Source organism: Fundulus heteroclitus, unplaced genomic scaffold, assembly GCF_011125445.2.
Source record: "Fundulus heteroclitus isolate FHET01 unplaced genomic scaffold, MU-UCD_Fhet_4.1 scaffold_391, whole genome shotgun sequence".
NCBI classification, from domain to species: domain Eukaryota; kingdom Metazoa; phylum Chordata; class Actinopteri; order Cyprinodontiformes; family Fundulidae; genus Fundulus; species Fundulus heteroclitus.
Genome location: NW_023396805.1, coordinates 77,744 through 88,488, shown reverse-complemented (window position 1 = coordinate 88,488; position 10,745 = coordinate 77,744). Strand labels below are relative to the sequence as shown.

The 10,745-nt window shown below is 41.2% G+C and overlaps 1 protein-coding gene and 1 long non-coding RNA gene across 3 annotated transcripts in view; one reads left to right on the top strand and one right to left on the bottom strand.

Annotated features, from left to right (window-relative positions):
• Positions 1–5,941: 5,941 nt before the first annotated feature.
• Positions 5,942–9,183, bottom strand: LOC110369514. Its single transcript, XR_002429138.2, has 3 exons — positions 9,154–9,183; positions 6,909–7,075; positions 5,942–6,740 (listed from the first exon to the last, which is right to left on the bottom strand). It is a non-coding gene; the product is annotated as an uncharacterized LOC110369514 (long non-coding RNA).
• The window catches only part of si:ch211-67e16.11, a 53,409-nt gene continuing 49,328 nt past the window's right edge, over positions 6,665–10,745 (top strand). For both annotated transcript variants that reach the window (XM_036130918.1, XM_036130917.1), the window contains exon 1: positions 6,665–6,746. In XM_036130918.1, coding sequence (XP_035986811.1) covers positions 6,722–6,746 — 25 coding nt within the window. In that variant the 5' untranslated portion in view covers positions 6,665–6,721. The remainder of the gene's footprint in view (positions 6,747–10,745) is intronic.

Below are 10,745 nucleotides of genomic sequence, written 5' to 3'. Positions count from 1 at the left end.
ACTCATTTTGATCAAGAGAAGGTTTCTTAAGTAAAGGTTTAATAACAGCTACTTTAAAAACCTGTGGTACATATCCATTTACTAAGGATAGATTAATCATGTCTAAAATAGTGCCACTGATCAAAGGGAATACCTCCTTAAACAACTTGGTTGGGATTGGGTCTAACATTCAGGTAGAAGGTTTAGATGAAGCTAAGATTTTAGATAGCTCAGAAAGCTCTACTGCTTTTAAACAGTTCAGACACTGCGCAGGTTCTAAAGATTCCTCCAATGCTGCCTCACTTACTGAGGACGAGGTAATCATGTTTGGGAGGATGCCAATTATTTTATTTTTAATGGCATCAATTTTATTTTGAAGACTCCCATAAAATCATTACTGCTAAGAGCTAAGGGTATGGATGGATCAACAGAGCTGTGGCTCTGGGTAAGTTTGGCAACTGTACTAAAGAGAAATCTAGGATTATTTTTATTCTCTCCATTTAATGATGAAAAATATGCTGCTCTAACTCTGCGAAGGGTCTTGTTATACAACAATAGACTGTCCCTCCAGATTAAGTAGGATTCCTCTTGGTGTGTAGAGCGCCATTTTCTCTCCAATTTCCTAACATTGTGCTTCAAGGAACGCAGCTCTGAATTAAACCAGGGAGCCAGCTTCCTGTGAATAATCACCTTCTTTTTCAACGGAGCTACATTGTCTAATGCAGAATGCAATGAGGAAGTCACATTGTTAGCAAAGGTATCGATTTGTGAATGGGAAGAAACAGCATTGCTGCCATCTACAGGGCATTTCTGCAATACTGAGGATATTAAAAAGGGGACAGACTCTTTAAGTTTTGATACAGCATTATCCGATAAAGATCTACTATAATGGAACCCTCTTTTGGGGGTGGAGAACTCAGTTAGATTAAACTCAAATGTTATTAAAAAATTATCAGACAGGACAGGGTTGTGAGAGAATACTGTTAATTCTTCACAGTCAATGCTATATGTCAGCACAAGGTCTAAAGTATGGAGCCGAGAGTGCGTCGGTTTATGCACATTTTGAGCAAAACCAATTGAATCTAGGATAGTTTTAAAGGCTACACTAAGGTTATCGCATTCAGTGTCAACATGGATGTTAAAATCACCCACTATAATAACCTTATCAGTATTTAACACCAAATCAGATAACAAATCTGACAACTGATCCAAAAACTGAGTGTAAGGGCCTGGTGGACGATACAAAACAACAAACAGAAGAGGTTTTATTGCTTTGCAGTTTGGATGAGGGAAACTGAGGGTTAAATGTTCAAAAGAACTGTAATTATTAGTTGGCCTGGGACTAATCAATAAATCAGACTGAAAGATAGTTGCCACTCCTCCTCCTCTTCCCACAGATCTGGGAATGTGGAAATTTGAATAATTGGAGGGAGTTGACTCATTTATACTAACGTAGTCCTCTTGTAGCCAGGTTTCTGTGAGACAAAGCAAATCAATCTGATTATCAGAAATCAATTCATTAACTAACAAAGTCTTTGGAGGGAGAGACCTTATATTTAATAGACCACATTTAATTGTTTTATTTTTAGGTTCAAGGTGAACCATATTGATTTTTATTAGGTTTTTATGATTTGTTCCTTTTAGATCAGTTTTTGATCTGTTAAGTTTTGGCCGTGGGAAAGACACCGTCTCAATAGGATAATGGGTGGGTAACAGTACAGAAGCTGCAGAGAGGTGTGTTAAACTACGGCTCTGCTTCCTGGTCTGGACCCTGGGTTGTCAGCATTTAGGAGAACTAATAAATCCGGCCAGATTCCTAGAAAGAAGAGCAGCACCATCCAAAGTAGGATGGATGCCGTCTCTCCGGATCAGACCAGGTTTTCCCCAGAAAGTTTGCCAGTTATCAATATAGCCCACGTCGTTTTCTGGACACCACCTAGACAACCAGCGGTTGAATGACGACATGCGGCTAAACATGTCATCACTGGTCAGATCAGGCAGGGGACCAGAGAAAATTACAGAGTCCGACATTGTTTTAGCAAACTCACAAACCGAAGCAACACCAACTTTGGTGACCTCTGATCGGCGTGACCGGGTGTCATTACCGCCAGCGTGAATAACAATTTTGTGGTATTTACGCTTATCCTTAGCCAGTAGTTTTAGGTAGGATTCTATGTCGCCTGTTCTGGCCCCTGGTAGGCATTTAACTATGGTCCCTGGTTTCTTTAGTGCCACATTTCTCATTATGGAGCTGCCAATAATTAAGGTTGGCTCCTCAGCGAGACTGTCGCTGAGAGGGGAAAATTTATTAGAAACGCAGGCGGGTTGGTGGTGATCTGGGGTCTGTAATCTAGAGCTATGCTTCCTACGAACCGTCACCCAGCCAGCCTGGTTACCAGGCTGCTCGGGTGCTACTGCTTTAGGTTCGCTACGTGAAGTTACTCTATGCGGCTCCGCGCTAGCAAAGGAGCGGCTATCAGCTGGTTTTTCAACAGCACGGAGCCGGGTCTCCAATTCTGACACCCTCGCCTCCAAAGCTACAAAAACACTACATTTATTACATGTACCATGATCACTAAATGAGGCAGAGGAATAACTGAACATCTGACACAGAGAGCAGCAGATAGGAGACTTAGTCAGAGACGGAGAAGCCATTATGAGGCTAAGGCTTGGCTAGCGCTAGGCTAACGCTAGGCTAAAGCTAGGCTAACGCCCTTTTATCACGCCAAAGAACAAACCGTGTGAAACACGAGGAGTTCCCAAACGTGATGAGCAGCCACAGAAAATGTTTTAAAAGTGTGTATATTTGGAAACAGATGTTACAGCAAAGAGGTTTAAAGATAAAAAGCGAGAGAGCCTGGAGCAAAAATCCGTCGTTCACACAGCAACAACAGGAAGTGACACAATATGCCTTACCGCAAACAGGAAGTCAGCCAATCCACAAGACAGAAGCAGACTTCATTAACGGACCGATCCTTTTGTTTTTCTTATTTCTGCCACGTATTATCACAGATATTCCATAATCTCCGGCAAAAGGCCCAAGCTGATGCTGGGAACTGTCATGTCTGATAAACGTGTGGCCAGGGCCCAATCTGTATCACAGCGAAGTAATTTGGAGTTCCTCAGTACCAGAGTGTTCTGTGATACGTAGAGGAGGAGGATCTGAGGCTCTGAGGCCTTTGGAAAATCCTGGTTTATTCACAGCAGAATGGCTATGTGGAGAGGATGTCATCTGTAGGCCAATCTTAAATACTTTGTTCATGTTGTGAGAAAATTACAGAAAAGGAACCCTAACCCTAACCCTAGACAGGCGGCAAAGCGCCATGGGCGACCGCGTAGAGGACTAAAGGCCTCCTAATACGGTTCGCGCTAATGGCTCCGCCACGGGCGCGCCCGATTGGTCAATTTTTGATGTAACATCACTCTTTGCGTGCTTCACCCTGTTGATGAAGCGGTGGACGTGGTCTGTGCAAGGTTTGAATCAGCAGAACCACTGTCACCACAGAACAACTGTGCCATCTCCTGAAACTGTGGCCACAGTCAACCTTACTCCACATATGGGGTCTATATTATGGGCAGAAACATTAGTGTCCTATTGTTGCAAACCTCTATATAGATGTAGAAAAGAGAATACAGGACTCCAGCCAGCCATTGGGGGAAAGGAGGAAGGAGGACAAGTAGTCATCCTCCATGTTACAGGAGTTTCAGAGAAACTGAGATGTCTATTTTCCTGAATACATATCAGAACTCGTGTGATTTCAACCTTTTAAAGCCTTTGCCTTCTGTGCAAGAAGGGCCAGGGCCGCCTCCACCTCCTCAGGAGGCTGAGGTCCTTTGGTGTGAGCAGGCCCCAGTCATAGAAGTCAACCCTTCTATGACTCTGTGGTGGCCTCAGCCCTCCTCTACGCTGTCGTCTGCTGGGCTCCTGGCAGCACAGAGCGGGACAGAAAGAGGCTGAACAAGCTGGTGAGGACTTCTGTCCTGGGCTGCTCTCTGGACTCTGTGGAGGAAGTAGCTGAGAGGAGGGTGTTGTCCAAGTTCACATCCATCATGGACAACACCTTCCACCCCCTGCACCAGACTGTAGAGGAGCTGAGCAGCTCCTTTAGTGCCAGACTTAGACATCCTGTCTGTAAAAAGGAGCGCTACCGCAGGTCATTTATTCCTGCTGCTATCAGATTTTACAATGCTGCACTGTAACAGCAATAACCTGTGCAATAACCTGTAAATAAGTGACTTCTGCTGTTATAGTTATCTCACTACCTCACCGTTGTTCTTTACCTGGTAACACTTTAATGTACAACGTCAAATCCATATGTATACAAGTCACCTTGAATGTACATAAGTCATCTTAAATCCCTGCTTTATTTTTATTTATTTTTTGATCCACTGTATATATAAGGACACACTGTATATACCTTATGCACCTTTTCCTCCTTCTTGCACCTTCTTTTGATTATTGAGCCGATGTGACACGTGAATTCTCCAGTGTGAGATCAATAAAGTATCTTATCTTATCTGCTGGTGATGGTAACCACGCTCCAGTTAAGAACTGCTTTTCTGGGTTGTGTACTTCCTACATTTCACTACTAGAGGGCAGTGCTGAATGTGAAGCTTCTTCCCTTGAACGTTCCTGTTTTCCAGCTCTCCGTCTTCTCTTCCCACTATCTTAATGTTTTGTATTTGCTCTCCTTCCTCTTGTGTCCAGTTGTCATCCCCCGATCTCTTTCTGTACATTTTATCTCATTCCTTAACCTTCTCATAATCGTGGCTGCCTTTCACCCTTATCAATGTTTTACCTAACAGTGTTTTGACTTTACTAGTGAACCACTGTTGGCTATTAATGTCTTTTCCTGGCCATCTGCTAATCGTTCTTTCTCATCTGTTTTTCTGTCTGCCAGCCCCCCTGCTAAGCCTGAAAGTCTTCAGTCAGTGATGCCACTGGCCATATATTGATCAGAATTTTTGATATGCATTTATTTCAAATGTATTGGTTATCTATATTTGTTTTACAGTAAACGTGTATGTGGAATTGCATCTTTAATTTCCCCTGCAGGTTTTTCTTTCACAAATCCATGCATCATCTTCTGACTTCCACCTTGTTGATAGAAGGAAGCTGATGAAAGCTGGACTGTCAGACCGTTCTCTTAGTTCTTAATTGCAGAAATATTCTTACTGACCCTGTCCCTTGCCATCCTTTTTCATGCATTCCTTGGTCATTGTCATTAGTTTTTTAGTAATTTAGATGGTACTTTATTCTTGTCTATCAGTCTTTCTTTTCTTTCTCCTTTCCCTCAAGTTCATTATCTATCCATTAACTTAAAAACTTTAACTTTTAAAATTCATCTCAGCATTTTTACCCTCTTACCTGTCTTTGTACATCTTTTTCATTTTATTGAGGTTGAGGTAATTTAACACATGTTTTAACCTATTTTCCAGCCCTCTGTCTAACCTTTGCTCCTCCTTTCTCTTTCTCTCTCTGACTGTTTATTGTGTTCTCTCATCGTCCCTCCATTCCATCTTTGTCGCACGTCAAAGCTCACAGACTGAGTAGGGGAGAAGCTTGTGTGTGTGTGTGTGTGTGTGTGTGTGTGTGTGTGTGTGTGTGTGAGAGAGAGAGAGTAAAAGAGAGCAGCAGACTGTGGAGGAAGTGACTATTAGCAGCAGCAGCAGCAGCTTTAGTCCACTTAGCTGCGGACAGCATGCAGGACAGAGCAGCTCTCTACTCTAAAAGCCCCGGAGTTTCTGACTTCTTCTAACCCAGCTGGGATCCTGAAGCTCTTCCAAGTCCAAAGAGGAGTAAAGAAGACACACAGGACGAGACAAGCAACCAAACCAAAAAAAGTTTTCATTTTTGCATTTGCAGAAAACCTTTTTTCTTTCAAACATCAAGAAGAAAACAGGGCTAAAGGAAAAAGGGGGAAATAATTCAGTGCATATCTGACTAAATGGAGATTCTGGTGTTTGATTCGATTGTTCCGAACCAAAGAGAATAGAACTGACAGAAGAAATCTGGTCACGAACAGCAAAGGATTTCTTCTGAGAACCAATAAAAACAAAGGATAGAGGACTTAAATAAAGACCCAGCAGGAGGAGGACAGTCTCTGCAACCCAACCATGCTGCCGTTTATTTCACCTTCAGGTTCTGCTCTGGGCAAATAAAAAAAAAAAACGAGTGAAGGAAAGGAAGAATTTCAACTTGGCAAAAAAAACCTCAATTAATTTCACCTCTGAGATTTCTAGACCTTTTTTAAAATATAAACCAGAAGGAAATTCAAAGAATAAGTTGGACTTCAGACGCTAAAGCAACATAAATAAAGTGAAAACATAAAAAAAGAAGATTGGATCAGATGAGTCAAGAAAAAATTACCTCTGGAACTGAAATGTTTAAAATACAGAAATGATATCCCAAGAAGCAAATTAATAGTGGAAAAATAGAATCAAAATAAAGAAGAAAAAACCCATTGAGTTTTAATAAAGAAGAGAGAGTTCAACGTGAAGAGCAGGCAGCATCATCATGCAGCTCCTCATGTTTCTTGCTGCACTTTCCTCCATTATCCAGCCCATTCCCTCTGTGGCCCCAGGGGGCAGCGTGGCCCTCAGCCGGCTGGACCACTGGGTCCGCTCAGGACTCCAGGTGCTGCACTGGGACCAGCTGGACCGCTGCCTCCGCATGTCCTCCATGTCTGAGGCGGACTGCAGACGGCTCACCCTCCTGCCCCTGTCCTCTGTGGCCGTGTACATGGCGGAGCAGCACGCCACTGCAGGTAGGACCGCACGTCAGCACATCGCACTGCTCTGCGTACACTCACACAGCTGCCCGTCACATTCACAGTGTTGCAAAGTGATCAGGGGGTTTATTACAGACAAGATATGCTACATTTTAGTTTAAAAGTGTATTATTCAACAAACAGCTAGAACACGATTACCTTCTTTTCAGTACAGCTTGTTTTAGCCCGGGTGAAGCTGTGTGTCCAGCTGGCAGACCGGCTGACATCAAGCAGGGACCTCATTCTCTGCGTTAACAAGGGTTACCTCCAAAGAGAAGTTTGCTATCACTTTGTATCTAAATGGCCTCCCCTGCAAGTTACTGCAGCTGCAAAACAAACATAAAACATTAAGGTGAGAGAACTTTGCAAAGAAGCAAAGAAGAGAAGAAGGCTTTAGGATGCCCAAAGATGTCTGTTAAGTGGTAGAAGGAAGAAGTGGAAGAGAATGCTGGTGGGTGGGAGTGCGTTAGGTAAGATCTTTAGATGATTGTGTGACATGGAGGGCAGCAGAAAAGAAACTTCTATCCTAGTGTACAACAAAGACAGACAGCGATTCTGCAGGAGGGACAGACAGCAGAAAACTGATGTGTCTGACAAATCTGGCTTCGGCTTGTTTGGAGTGTCTGAAAAATAATCTTCAGACAGAAGAAAAGGCGAGAGCTGCCCTGAGTCCTTCATCATGGAAGCAGAGAAGCCCCGTGCTGTTTGGATGTCCGCCCTAATCTGTTCATAAACTCCGCTTTGAATAAAGAACAACACCCAGAAAATGCGCCTCCAACCATTTGGTGAAAATCTGTGGATTTTCCAGAACGATGGGTCACAAGGGAAAATCCTAATGAACTGGCTCATATCGCAATTTTAGGCCATGAGTCAGAAAACGTGAACAAGAAAAATAGAATAGCCAACAAAAAAGCACAAGCACAAAAAACAACATTCAAACACAGCGGCATCTTTTTATTATTATTATTCAGTTGGTTCTCAAAAAAGCAACTTTAACTAAATCTTGAAATTTCAAAGCCAAAACCTAAAAATGGCTAGGCATAAGGTTGAAGTTCCAGGAAGATAGATTTGTTTCAATACTAAAGCAATTAAACACGCAAACTGCTAACCTGGATGCACTTTATGTTGGCCAACGTATGCATGATTGTCATAAACCTTCAGCCAGACAAAAGGCTAAATAAAAGAAGGTTTATTTAAACAAAAGGTCGGGAGCAGGAAGCGGAATTTAACAAGCAGGCAGAAATGACGGGCAGGGCAAGACAAAGCTCGTAGTTGATAAATAGTCCCAGGTCGGTACACAGGCAGGCAGAATGAGGCTAAATGAGGTCAGGCTGGCTCGGTGGTCAGATAACAAATCCAGGTCGGTACACAGGCGGGCGGTAAAACAGGCACGGATCAGGCAAGAAGAGTCATAAACAGAAAATATTTAAGTTATTTATATGATAGTTTGCTTTTTATTTTTATCATATTCAGTAAGAAGATTTGTTCAGGCCATTGTATTGTGAAGTTTAGTTTTACTTTGAAAGGCTTGCTTCCTGTCGAGCCGTATATTGTATTAGAAAAAAACTATGGCTGGATTATCTAGACTACAGTTTTACCATGTAAACTGTGGATGACTTGGAAAAGGAAGATTTTTATTTTTTATGGATAAAGATTTTTTTTTTTATTAAAATTCCCAGTTTGCACGCATCCTTTACTTCCCGTGTCTAAGGAATGACACTGAAATTTGGATCTCTTGACATAACAAGTGGCTTTTTAAAATAAAGTATAATAATTAAAGGCTACCATTTTGTAGAATATTCTTGTATTTCACTTTTACTTGTCCTCATGTTCTAGTGGGTCCAGTGGAGGCTCTGATATAAAAGAACAAAGTAAATATGAAATTATTAAAATGCAAAAATTCATACTGTAGAAAGTGATATAAACATCTACCATGGACAGTATTTACGCATTAATTTGATTGCTGCTTTTTGCCAGCCCTCTCTCCTGGCTTTAACAGACTTTGAGGTGTTCCCTGTCGTTTTAATTAATAACTCAAATTCGGCATAACCTTCCATTAAAAGCTCGTGTTCTGCTGGGAGAAAAACTGTGGGCGTTTTTTGGCCATGCTGAACAGCCAATAGCAGCGTTGCTGATCAATGTTTCTACTATCGATACATTTCCCCTTTTAAACAAACCCACGCAGTTATCTTAGAAAACTCAATCCAGCCATACTAATCATAAACAACAGGTGTGTTGGAAGAACCCAGTTAGCCGGATCATATCTGGATGAAATCATCTTGGATGTCTCACTTGATCTCGGATGTTTTAAGCAACGTACGAAGAACGGGGCCCAGAAGTCAAAAAGCAAATTGGGTCGGTATCAACAGAGCAAGCAGAAGAGAATACGCTGGATAAGACTCACCACTAGGCTTGAATTGATCTGGCAGAGTGCAGGGGGCAGAGGCAGGTGAATGGAGTGAAACTAATCACCAGAATGGGTGCAGCTAATCAGGGGAAGGGAAGGGACTGGAAATAAAACTGAAGCTGATTGGATGGTGACTGGAGAAGGGGAGTGACATGGTGGTGACTAAGAGGTGAAAGAATGCTGGCAGGTGAACTGAATAAAGGCTGGTGACAGAAGTGATGGGAGCAGGCCAGAAAACTGATAACATAAAAAGTACAAAATCAAACCACAATAAAACCCAAACTATTCCATAAACCAAAACTAATACAGAACCTAAACCTAAGACTAAACAGAACACACAACCATAACAAAACCCAAATCAGGTCAACAATACTAGAACTAACTTTTTTGCTTCTAACTTTCTTTCTCTTTATTCTCCAAGAACGTTTCTGCTCTTTTTTACCGCATTTTAAGCACTAAGTTGTGAAAGAAAGAGAATTTAGTTCAGCTCAATCAATCAGTTGAATAAAAGTCTTACAGATTGGCACGTTCAGTCACAGGAAACAATTTGCACAGCTTCCAGCACTGGCAAAGAACCCTTCAGAGCGAGTGCAAAGTCTTTTTCTATTTCAGGGGTTCCCAAACTTTTCAGCCTGCCACCCCCGAAATAACAGTGCCTGAGCCTGGCAACCCCCTTTTGGGCGTAATTTTAGGAGAACTCTTACAACAAAGTCCCCCTGTGTTAAAATAAGGAATGTTGAGCATATTGTAAAGTTATATTTTGGTATTGGTCTTACAAATAAGAAAATACTAAATCTTTTTAGCACACCAGCATCAAATTATTATCAGGACTTTGAAATGATTGTGTGACATTATTCTCGTAATATTACAACTTTATTCTCATATTTCGACTTTGTTCTAGTAATATTATGACATTATTTTCATCATATTACCACTTTATTTTGGTTTAGTTATTCATTCTTGTACACCTAATATTGTGACTTTATCATCAGAATTTCCTCACAGGAAAAAAAGTCATATTATGGCCATCATAGATCAAAAAGAATGAATTATTGGCCAGGGGGAGTAAATTTTCAAATAACTTGTAAAACTCGATATTTTGAGATCAATGTCACATATTTTCAAGAAAAAACTGGGATGTTTCTGGTGATGAAAAGCTGTAAATAGAGAAAAAAGTATAAATTTCCACTATTAAAGGTATACATTTGCTATGTTAAAACTAGGATATTCTATAACATCTGATCTCATGACTTTTCATGTCTTCTGCTGGTGCCAAAAATGTAAATGAAAACTCACGGTCAGTTATTGATGTATGAACAGATTTTATTCTGGTCATAATCAAGTTTTATTCTTTTTGGTTCTGCATATTTATTATTACAGTTATCAGGGTGGGATTATGTGTGTGAAACAACAGCAGCGATCAGAACCAAAGCTGCATACTCTGATGGGATAATAACAGAGGTACTAAGAAATCAATCTAAATATATTCACTTCGTGTGAATATATTTATTCACATGCAATTTAATTCATTCTGGACAGTGGCAACATCATGCACAACAGTTCTGGTTTAAAGTAAGCCTCAACCTGTA